Source organism: Bufo bufo, chromosome 5, assembly GCF_905171765.1.
Source record: "Bufo bufo chromosome 5, aBufBuf1.1, whole genome shotgun sequence".
Lineage (NCBI taxonomy): Eukaryota > Metazoa > Chordata > Amphibia > Anura > Bufonidae > Bufo > Bufo bufo.
The window spans coordinates 516299155-516311670 of NC_053393.1; the positions used below are offsets into that span (position 1 = coordinate 516299155).

The following is a 12516-nucleotide window of genomic DNA, read 5'->3' on the forward strand; positions in this document are numbered from 1 at the left end:
CAGCGGTTTATGGAGAACTGAGTTTTAAGCACACAGTGAATGGTGCGCTTTAGGGACGTAAAAGACTAAGAAAAATACAAAACTGATTAATAAAGTATATTAGAAATAGTTTTATTAGGGCATTAGGGACATCATATTAAAAATTGTTATAAATGTTTAGTTACTCTTTAAATAATGCCAAAATACAGTGACCAAAGACTAGCTCTATACATAAAGTTGTATAAAAACAGTGCTATACTATGTCTAATAATAAATAAATAATAATAAGTACTTTTAGTTTTATACGGTAATTCATAGTTACAATCCATCAGTGGTACCCCCTATAGCAGTATGTTAGTTTTGGTGCTGTTTTGTCATCATTTTTCGGCCCTTTTTACTAATAATCAATCTAGTGTTAACATTTTTTAAATAATCTCCAATTATTTGTTAAATTCTTTTATTTTACTGTTCTCTTGAGTGTTCTGCACACGATTAAGGATACCCCCCTCCCCCCATGACAGACATTCTTATCTTTGCAGCTCCCTCCTATTGCGTTCCCATTGAGATTTTTATGCCCTTGCATTTCCTTTAAACCTAATAACCTCCTTTCTCTTCCTTATCAGACCGTCTTTCTTCAGGATGACTGTCTTCAGGAAGTTTGGAGAACACAGATGCAGCCTCAGCACTACTGAAATGACTGATAACTGATTGTTGTAACAATATGTTTGCTGATGACTGCAAAATACCATAGGGGGTACAGGATCCGATATTTTCAGCTATATGTATTATTTTATGCCATTTACAGATACATAAGGTTTACAAAAATCTATCGTACATATGAATATGAGAAACTGTGTAATATATCTTATCAGACAAAATTACTTTTTCTTCTAGGAGTTCACTCTTTCTCACCACCCCCTCTCTCCATGGACTTTTATGTGCAGCATGTCTGCGTGTGTCTCTCTTCCCCTCTCAATAAACTTCTATGGGCAGCATCTAATGAGATCCGTCAGTGAGCTGTCAGCTGTCTCGTGTCTCAAAATGGACTTAGTAGAAAATATTATTTTAGAAGGAAGGGGGGGATTTTCTCTGATAAGATATATTACAGAGTTTCTTTCATTCATGTGTACTATTTATTTATATAAAGTCTGTTGAAGTGACATTGGCCATTTAAGGATTAAGGTCTTCAATATTAAAAGCCCAGCGAACCCCATTATACCCGAGCCATTGCCATGACGTACTATTACAGCACAGAGCGTTAATAGCATGTCACCGGGCATTAACGGGTTCAAAATGGGTCCTGGCCACGTGGCAGTCACATAGGTTCACAGCTTTCATGCAGGAGAGCTCTGATAACTTCACTGTAATGAACCTGTGATGTCATCACTCTGTAGTTAATTGGGTTGTCTGGGATCTCATCACTGCACCACTATAAACAAAGATGGCGTTGGGCACCAAAGTGGCAGCACTGAAGCAGCCCAGGACTGAACAGGTAAGTGATGGTTCTTTTATTATTTCATGTAATTTCCAAACCTTACTCCGTTTTTTGTTGATCCCTGGCAACCCGTTTAAAAATTACATTTCCAATTTGGAAGGGTTGTCCAGTTCCATAAACACCACCATCCATGGACAATATCAAGTATTGCCGTTCAACCCCATGCACTTGAATGCAGTGATGGCCAGTTCGCAGTGTTCACCGGCGAACACATGCGGGCTGCCATCTTGACTCACAAGTCCGGCGATGAACAGGTAAGCCCTTACCTGTGCCTGTGCCGGGAGCCGGTCTGAAACAAATGCGGTCACCGGGAGCAGGCAGTTCCGAGAACAGCCCGATAAAGGCCACCGGCGGCTGTTCTAAGAACTGCCTGCTCCCAGAGACCGCATTTGATTTCAGACCGGCTCGCTGCACAGGCACAGGTAAGGGCTTACCTGTTCATCACCGGACTTGTGCGTCAAGATGGCAGCCCGCATGTGTTCGTTGGTGAACACTGCGAACTGGCCATCACTGCTGAGCTGCAATATCGGAAATAGACTTTGGACATGAGTGGCACTTTCCCCCAATAGACCCAGACAGTAAGCAAGAATTGTCAAAACTGATGCAAAAAGTATATTAGAAAGAAAACTGCATAACTTTTCATCATGCAATGAATATATTTTACTTGCTTACATCAAAATTATTACCACCCATACCTGTCTTCCACAGTCATCAAGTACGCTCCTTTACTATTGCATGTGTTGTTTGCTTCTGAAAATGAACTAGAAGATGTACCAATGAAATAGCAGTAGTATCCGTGTCTTTTCCAACCCTGTAAAAAAAATAAAAAAAACAGATCAGTTTTCAAATCAGCACCTGGATCTGAATACTTTTGTAATTGCACTGAATACTTTTGTATAGCGCCACCTGCTGTTTGCTCTTTTTATAATTTCTCTGTCCACCTCATCGAGGTGGACGCACATGCTCAGTTCCGTCCTGTAAATGTCACCAGCTGCTGCAAAAGGACACCCCTGCAGAGAATGGACATGCCCACTGAGATGTCCGCTTGAAATAAATCCTACAGAACAATTGGAGCAATGAATGGGGAGATCTCTGGATCCATGTGAGGTACAGGGCTGATTTGAGTTTTGTTAGAAAGAGATTGTTATGTACTATTCAATCTGATTTTTATTTTTTACATCAATCATGGGATCACGCCTTTAAAGGGGTTTCTGGTACTTTTATATTGATGGCCTGTCCTCAGGTCAGACCATCAATATCTGACCCTGCACACCCACCGATCAACTGTTCTGCAGTAGCTCTGGTTCCTAAAATTGATGCTGGAACTACACAGGTCCATTTTATTTCTGCAGAGGACGGCGCTGCTCCAGATTGGAAATCAATATCAGATCAGCAGGGCCTGACCACCAGCACCTCTTTTTAAGAGCTGCTGCACTAGAACCAGGAACTGAACCTACACACCTCCATGTATTGTGTAGAGGTAGGACCTGGTTACTTTAGTGCTGCTCCCATTTAAATCAATGGGTGCAGTAACCAGGCAGTGCCAGCTGTGACGCTTCGGTGCCTGGTTCTAGACCAGCAGCACCTGAAAACAGCTAGTGGAGGTGCTGGAAGTCAGACCCAAAGAATCTGATATTGATGACAGACCTCTTTCACATTTTTTGCAGGCCCACATTGACTTGCCATCTGTGTGCTTGTATGTCCATTCCCCAAATTATAGAACATGGATTGTCCTATGCTTGGCTGCAAAATGCGGACCACACATCCACTGTAGCCTTATCCTAAGGCTATGTCATCTGTGGTATAGTCCCAGAAAACCACTTGAAGTTATACCGACTGTCTCTCCCCAATCTCTTTAAATAACAAACACATGCCTGCTCAGCCAAACCCATCATCCATGTGTATGGGATTGGGAGGATTAGCTGATTAAGTCCACAGTTGTTTGAGCACCTTAAGAACTAATACATATGGTCTATACAAGTGCACAGGGTCTTACTTTAAGTCTTTATGGTTCTGAGTTCATACCATACGTAGCGTATTAATCCATAAGAATTACAGATGTAGCAGAGTTAAGACACACTTGGTGAGTTAACACATTTAGTTAATGTGTTATGACTGTAACTGTTAACTGTGCTACAGCGGTCAGCTTTTCCTCCTTTTGGAGAGTATCTCTGTCCCTGTTATTTGCTGTACCTTATCACACCCTTCCTCCACACTAGCAGTTTGCTCATGATCCACAGGCAGTGGTTTTCTCTTGCACAAATATGGAAACTTCTTCTCGCACATCTTGTCTGCCCATTTTCCCTCCTGTAGAAAAAAAGGACAATTTATTTTAAGAACACCCAATTAAACTTCATGGATTTCTGGCCTCTTCCGCGTATTACATAGAGTTCAGCAGTGCACCAAGTGTCATCCAAAAGCAAGGTGACACCTTTGCCTCAGGTGGCACCCTGTCTTCACTGTAGGGGGATGTAGATGCAGATGAAGGCCTATATTTTCCAATACATATTTTGGGGTGAAGAGTGCTTCAGAATACACACATAATCAGCAATGCTTTTTTAAAACAGGGGTAATTTCAAGGGAATGTCTGATCAGAAAAGGACCTATTGTTTAAATCAGAAGATATTTTGTTAATGTTTTTTTTTTATTTTCCATGTCAATATCTATATTTAAACAAAAAACTATAAAATCCTGCAGTTTTCACATTGGCCACTAAGCCTAATAATAAAGAAAATCCCAGTGAGCACTTGTTATCCTCAATTCATCTACTTTTTATTTCATAAATACATCAACAATGGACGTGTTTCGGCCCGTCCAGCCTTCATCAGCTTGCAGACATGAGGGTCGGTGCACGCACTCAAAATAATCAGCAAAGTTCAAAGAGAGAGTCGGCACCTGGCACGGGAAAGAGAAAATCCACTGTGTAATAAAGAAAATTCCAGCGAGCGCTTGTTATCTTCAGTTTATCTGCTTTTTATTTCATAAATACATCAATAATGGACGGGCCGAAACGCGTCTATTATTGATGTATTTCTGAAATAAAAAGCAGATGAATTGAAGATAACAAGCGTTTCCTGGGATTTTCTTTATTACACAGTAGATTTCCTCTTTCCCGTGCTGGCGTGCATCGGGTCCAGGTGCCGACTCTCTCTTTGAACTAAGCCTAATAATAGGCGCCACTACTTGGTCTTTAAAAATCCCTTTTCTGAAGTTATCTGATTATAGTTACAAGCAGGATTAGAATGACAGATATCACCTCTATGTATAGATAACACATGGTTCACAATTCTCAATAAGTGATTGTCAAAACTTACTTACTCCCTCCTGACCTCTGCACAGGTCACAAAGCATGTCTAGAAAACTCTCCCATAAAAGTCAATGAGGTCCCCTCCTGTACATTGTGTCTATGTGCAACGAGTCGCCTCCCCCCAGGGCCCCTATATCGCGTCCCAGGTGTAGTAGTAATGCCGAGAGGTGTAGCCTACATGTCTCTTTATGTGTGTCACAGTGATCCCATCTGGATACTGCTGGGCCGCAGGCTTTGGCTCCGAAGCAATAAATAGGAGGGTTAATTGAGAGATTTGAAAAAAATAACTTGAGTCCAGACCTTGAGATCAAGTTCAATGGCAACTTTACTTGAATAAATGTTTCCTCAAACAGTTTTCAGGCTTTATCTTGGTTCCAGCAGGCTTTAGCATGAACTGGCAGGCAAACTCAACTCTGCTTTATCTCTTTCTCTCTGTTGTATTGACAGGCTAGCTTAGTAACTTTGATTCCTTCTTTATGCTGCAATAAACTCTTTAGTCTGACTTAGTTTCAGCCAAGGAATAAGTTAGTGTCCTGTCAGCTCCAACATGGAGTCTAAAACCAGAATCATCTAGAACTGCCACACCTCCTTCTGGTAGCAAGCAGGAAACGTTTGCCCAAAAGGGGGAAATGGAATGGTGAGTTCCATTCTATCTAACTATAGCTCTGCCATATTTGCTGCTACCTGCTGGTAAACCATGCACATTACATGTAATAAACAGTTACATAAAAATATTATAGATGCACATTGTGGTGAACCTGGAACAGAATACATAGATGACATTTATGTTAGACCATTAAAGACAGCAGCAGGGTGCAGGAGTGGTAACACCACTATGGGGTGTTACAGACAGAATTGTTTTTATGTTTTTTTTATGGCTGTGTGAAAGGAAGCAGGAGATCTAAGATGGCTTTGTCTCTGAAATAAGTATGCTGGGCTTAATAAAAATTAAATCATTGGATTCCAAACCTTTAACCTTTCTTGAAGAATAGGGCCATTCATTTTTACAGGGTAGATTGGTGCTATATCGAATCTTTTGGAGGACCTTTCAACTTCTCAAACTTTGAAACGGTGCTACTCCACTGTGTCCTCCTGGCGATCACTTTTTCTCTATGGTTCCCCACTCCTGATTGATTGGGAATGTAAATTCTGCCGGATGATATGTAAATGTGGCCGTGCTTAACTACTCAAAGTGGAATGAATCTCACTGTTGTGCCTGTACTGATTGGACAGCCTCAGAACAATGATGTTCACTCCTCATTGAGAACTAGGTGCTGGTGGCCTCCTCCTTGGATATGTACAAGCACATGTAGATATTGTGCTTCAGGGGGCCACAGAGAAAAAAAAAGTCTACAGTAGGACTCAGTGGAATAGTGCCAATTGAGGGAGGTACACAGATTTAAACATTTGAACAGGCGACGGGTCCCCTTTAAATAATGATTCATGTTTTGTAAATCCTATTTCTACATTAAATGCAGATTTTAATGATCCTCAGGTACACAATGCCATACCTTAACAGATAACGCCACACAGTCCTCTTGTTTGTTGGTCAAGTGAGATGGTTCTCCTCTCTGCCATGTTGTATATGTCACGGGTGATCCATCACTCCATTCAAAAAATAACTGTGTCTTCAGGTCATTCATCCCAAGCCAAACATACTCTACATCGCCTAGAGCAAAAACCAAGATATTGAAATTTCACTTCTATAATTAGCAGCATGTGAGACCACTTTCTCAGACTTTCCAAAAAAAATTAAAATAAATACACATTTGCACAGTTCTTAGTAGACCATGTGGTTGGGGTTTATGTGTTACCATAGATGTAATTTAATCACTTTTAGGGTAGGTTCACACAGAATTTTTGGGTCAAGGTTTTGAGGTAGATTTTCCTGCAGGATTTTTTGCCAAAGCCAGATGTAAATGTGAAATGAATTGAAAATATAAAGGAAGGATTTATACTTCAGCTTCCTGGTGGATCCACTTCTGGCTTTGGCTGAAAATCCCACAGGCAGATCTGCCTTAAGACCTTCCAAAAAATTATATGTGAACCTACCCTTAGGCTACGTTCAAGCGACCGAATGTATTTTGCAGTTCGCAAATTGTGGATACGCCAAAAAAACGGATGATGTCCATATGGCTTCCTTTTTTTTGAGGATCCATTGTAACAATACCTATCCTTGTCTGCAAAACGGACAAGAATAGGACATGTTCTATTTTTTTTTGCTGGGCTACAGAACGGATATACGGATGCTGACAGCACACGGTGTGCTGTCCGCATTTTTTTCGGACCCATTGAAGTGAATGGGTCTGCATCCTATACGCAAAAAAACAGAATACGTTCGTGTGAATGTAGCCTTAGGATAAGTCCACATGGGATGTAGATCTGCCATAAACATCATGCATTTTTTGCAAGAGCTCAAACAAATCCACAGAAAACTGTGCTATTACTTAAGTATTAAGGGGTTCGTTCACTATCAGATATACGCTACTTTTTGGCGTATATATCTGTCGTATATGAGGTGTAGCTTCAGCGGAGAAGGGGGCGGGCCACCAAGTCCATCTCATTTATCATTTTCTATGCCTGTTTTAGGTATAAATAATGGTCTAAATCTATGTCAGCAAGAGAGCTGGCATAGATTTAGACAGGTGGTGGATACGCCGAAGTCATGTAGAGGCCAGCGCTTCTACATAATTGCGAGGCCAGCTAAAGGGGTATTAAGACCGGTGTCTAAAACCCCCTAAGTTGTTAAATTTGGGGCATCTAAAACCCACCCCCAGGAACACCTCAAATCTACCTGGGAACACCCACTGATGTTAATGTTAGCTGCACCCATTTTTGGCCTGGGACAGCCCAAATTTTCTGGGACAGTGTGAAAATCAGAGACGGTTTTGTTAAATTTGGGACAGTTGGCAACTATGTGAGCTACATGTGGATTTGTTATGGATTTTGGTACAGATTTGATGCAGATTTCACTCTATGCATTACAAATCTGTAATCCGTGAAATCTGTGGTGGGAATTCACAGCATAAATTGACAAGCTGTTACTGTAAAGCCATTTATAATAATGGACATTCCCTTAAAAGGGTTATCCAGAAAATTATAATGATGATCTATCCTCAGGTAGCGGCTATGCTTGGTATCGCAGCTCACCCTTATTCACTTCTATGGGGCTGAGCTGCAACAAGACCAAGTGACCGAAGTACGGTGACGTCACATGGCCTCTTCTAACAGCTAATTGGCGGGGGTCCTGAGTGTCGGACCACTACTGATCTGATATTGATGACCTATGTTGAGGATAGGTCATCAATATTATTTCCAGGATAACCCTTTTAAAGAGGTTGTCCCTTATAATAACTGTCCTCAGGATAAGCCATCAATATCTGACTGACAGCAGTCCCGGATCCTCATCGATCAGCTGTTCGAGAGAAGCTCTGGAAATAGGTGCTGGAGCTACACAGCTCCATCCATTGTGAAGCGATTGTGTGCCACAATCTGTTTCTCACACATTCATGCAGACTCCATACGCAAAACCTTTGTGTTCCTCTATTTTGGCACATGGAGGTACAGTATGAACACAGAATAGGCTATGGTTGCCATATTCAGGATTTATATTGTTAATAAAACATATTAAAGGGGTTGTCAGGCCTAGGAGCTGACAACCCCAATGGTTGAAACCTGTGCCACAAAAAAAAGACAAAAAAAAAACCTTTTGACATCCAGTTCTAAATCCATAGGCATTAAAGTGGTGGGAGCCAAGAACCCCTATGGCCCTAACCTGTGGGCCATAAAATAAAAACCACACACCCACTCACCTGTCCATGGTCCCATTATGCCCATGCCACTGCCCCATTCCCAGCTGCTTCTGGTCCGCGCAGGACTAGGAAATGGCTTGCAGCTGCTGCCAATCACAGACATAACATCTGCTTGAATGGCACATCACTGCTGTGTTGTATTTTGCAAGCAGAGCCGCATCTGCCATGAGGCGAGATGAGCATCTCACCTCAGGCAGCAGCTGACCTGCCTCTGGAGTGGGCTGTAGTTTACAGCAGGGCTACAGCTTCTGACGCTTGTCCCCGCTGTTCAGCCTCATAGGCCTCTGGTCTCCAGGCCCGAACCCTTTGAGGTGGTAAAACGGTGCAGGAGGTTGCAAGGATATCACCATTACTTCTTTAACGCCCCACAGGGAGCATTACCACCTTTTGTGCCCCTCCACTGTCATTATTGGTTGATCCTGTGTCATCTTGTGTATTTATTGCCATGTCCTGCATAATGTATACACTGCGTGCAGAATTATTAGGCAAATTAGTATTTTGAACACATCATCCTCTTTATGCATGTTGTCTTACTGCAAGCTGTATAGGCTCGAAAGCCTACTACCAATTAAGCATATTAGGTGATGTGCATCTCTGTAATGAGAAGGGGTGTGGTCTAATGACATCAACACCCTATATCAGGTGTGCATAATTATTAGGCAACTTCCTTTCCTTTGGCAAAATGGGTCAAAAGAAGGACTTGACAGGCTCAGAAAAGTCAAAAATAGTGAGATATCTTGCAGAGGGATGCAGCACTCTTCAAATTGCAAAGCTTCTGAAGCGTGATCATCGAACAATCAAGCGTTTCATTCAAAATAGTCAACAGGGTCGCAAGAAGCGTGTGGAAAAACCAAGGCGCAAAATAACTGCCCATGAACTGAGAAAAGTCAAGCGTGCAGCTGCCAAGATGCCACTTGCCACCAGTTTGGCCATATTTCAGAGCTGCAACATCACTGGAGTGCCCAAAAGCACAAGGTGTGCAATACTCAGAGACATGGCCAAGGTAAGAAAGGCTGAAAGACGACCTTTACTGAACAAGACACACAAGCTGAAACGTCAAGACTGGGCCAAGAAATATCTCAAGACTGATTTTTCTAAGGTTTTATGGACTGATGAAATGAGAGTGAGTCTTGATGGGCCAGATGGATGGGCCCGTGGCTGGATTGGTAAAGGGCAGAGAGCTCCAGTCCGACTCAGACGCCAGCAAGGTGGAGGTGGAGTACTGGTTTGGGCTGGTATCATCAAAGATGAGCTTGTGGGGCCTTTTCGGGTTGAGGATGGAGTCAAGCTCAACTCCCAGTCCTACTGCCAGTTTCTGGAAGACACCTTCTTCAAGCAGTGGTACAGGAAGAAGTCTGCATCCTTCAAGAAAAACATGATTTTCATGCAGGACAATGCTCCATCACACGCGTCCAAGTACTCCACAGCGTGGCTGGCAAGAAAGGGTATAAAAGAAGAAAATCTAATGACATGGCCTCCTTGTTCACCTGATCTGAACCCCATTGAGAACCTGTGGTCCATCATTAACCGTGAGATTTACAAGGAGGGAAAACAGTACACCTCTCTGAACAGTGTCTGGGAGGCTGTGGTTGCTGCTGCACGCAATGTTGATGGTGAACAGATCAAAACACTGACAGAATCCATGGATGGCAGGCTTTTGAGTGTCCTTGCAAAGAAAGGTGGCTATATTGGTCACTGATTTGTTTTTGTTTTGTTTTTGAATGTCAGAAATGTATATTTGTGAATGTTGAGATGTTATATTGGTTTCACTGGTAAAAATAAATAATTAAAATGGGTATATATTTGTTTTTTGTTAAGTTGCCTAATAATTATGCACAGTAATAGTCACCTGCACACACAGATATCCCCCTAAAATAGCTAAAACTAAAAACAAACTAAAAACTACTTCCAAAAATATTCAGCTTTGATATTAATGAGTTTTTTGGGTTCATTGAGAACATGGTTGTTGTTCAATAATAAAATTAATCCTCAAAAATACAACTTGCCTAATAATTCTGCACTCCCTGTATTTATATTTCCTTGCAAATGACTGAAAAAGTTTAATGTGCCTGGTCTAACAGCAGATGGCGGCAATTATGACAGAGTTAGTTTCCCTGGAGTGGAACCTTCTATCCATTCCAGCCCTCTCTAGAGAGGGAGGAGTTCAGTGTTAGTGAAAATCAGAGTAGCTGATCCCCTCCTTGGGGAAGGAGCAGGCCCTCATCCCTGCTGGGCGAACCTGCAGAAGACAGGTTAGCTTACCCGCTGGAAGGGGAAGGGTGTGTTCCAGCCAGCAGAGCATGTTCTGCTCTGTTAGGCCCAGAGGCCTAAGATGAGTGCCTCCAAAGTCAGGAAGAAAGATTCCCTGAATAAAGACAGAGAAAAAGAGAAATATACAGATAAAGACCGAGTCAGACTACAGAGAGCTAAGTTTCAGCAGAAAGCAAAAGGAAAAAGTTCCTATTTAATTCAGCCAGCATAGCAGAGCTGAAAGAGTACAGATATAGCAGAGCTGAATGTGTTTTCCTGCCAGAAATAATGCCAAAATCTGCTGATAACCAAGACAAAATTGGAAGGTTGTTCCCTGAGGCAAGTTTATTCAAGTAAAGCTGTTTCAACTTCAATAAATGTCTGGACTCCATTTATTCTACAAATCCCTCAACTGCTCAACCTCTCATCACTGCTGCGGACGACCATGCTTGGGGTTCCCGGATATCCTCGTAGGAGCACCGTGACAAGTGCAAAGCTGGACCTAAAGGGACACTATAGGCAACCCTTATACCACTCTGGCATTCCTACACCTGGGGTCCACCATCACCTTCTACATAAGGGGACTTAGTCCCTTGTTGCTGAAATGCAACTGGCGTCACGACAAAAACTGTAAAAACTCTCATAACACCGTAGGAGAGACCCCTAGCACGGGACCCCGTCCGTTGCAATTGATTTTGCCGTCATGAACAGGGTTTGGACAGTACCAAGCTGTGTGCCTACAAACTTTATAGCCTATTGGATTTACAAATGCGTTAAAAATGACTTTAATGCATCTGCTGCGGAGTGACTTGCGCAAAACTCTGCGCGCCAGCGCCCGAAGGGTTAACCTGCCATTTTTACATGTAATGGCTCAGCTTCTTCATGCCCAGCAAGAGCTGGAAAGTTTAGGAACGCCCCCAGCTAAAGCCCCCAGCTAAACTCTAGCCCTGCCTACAGGGAACAGTACTGCATGAAGAAAGGAAATGGAAGCTCCTCCCTCCAAGCTCCTCCTTCCTCTCCAATTTTAGCCCACGAAAAAGATTGCAAGATGGTGACTGAGCCACACCAGAAGGAGGTTACCCCAAAGTCTACTTGGGAGGAGATACTCAGCGGAGGAGATTTCTCAGATTTAAAGGTAGCTATAGAGGAGATTAGTATCCCGCAACTTGTTTGGGGAGCTGGGACAGAGAAGCCCGAAGTCCCCACGTCTGCTGGCGCGGAGCAGGCGGTTGAAGACTTCACTCCACCGCCCAGCAGAAGTGACCCGCCATCAGAAATGAGCCGCCCAGAAGGAACGTAGATGGCGATGCTTTTAATTTGATGGTTCCTCTGAAAGTGACGGCCCATGCCACCAGTGCCTGGGATTACTGGAAGGCCTTTGAGGACTGGGTCCTCAGAGTACTAGATCGACCTCTCAAACCATATGAAGAAATGAAGGAGAGTGGCACTCACCAGCATCAGTGAATAGTTGCTTTATTCAAAGATAGCGATGGACGGCATCGGGCAGGACGCCAAGAGCTTCACACAGGTGAGATAGCGACGGCCGTTTCGCGCTGAACGCGCTTCGTCAGGCTGTTACGTCAGAGCGCAAATGCGCTCCACCTTTAAGCACAGAGTCGATGCATCACCTGGGTGACCAGTGACGCTGCCCTGATGCTTCCCAAAATAATCCG

General features: G+C 42.9%; 1 protein-coding gene across 1 annotated transcript in view; it reads right to left on the reverse strand.

The window, feature by feature from the left end:
* Positions 1-12516, reverse strand: part of LOC121002868 (macrophage mannose receptor 1-like) — a 92753-nt gene that overhangs the window by 58253 nt on the left and 21984 nt on the right. The window contains exons 8-10 of the mRNA XM_040434497.1: positions 6293-6450; positions 3668-3781; positions 2170-2285 (exon numbers count right to left, since the gene is read on the reverse strand). Of these exons, the coding sequence (XP_040290431.1) occupies positions 2170-2285; positions 3668-3781; positions 6293-6450 (388 nt within the window). The remainder of the gene's footprint in view (positions 1-2169; positions 2286-3667; positions 3782-6292; positions 6451-12516) is intronic.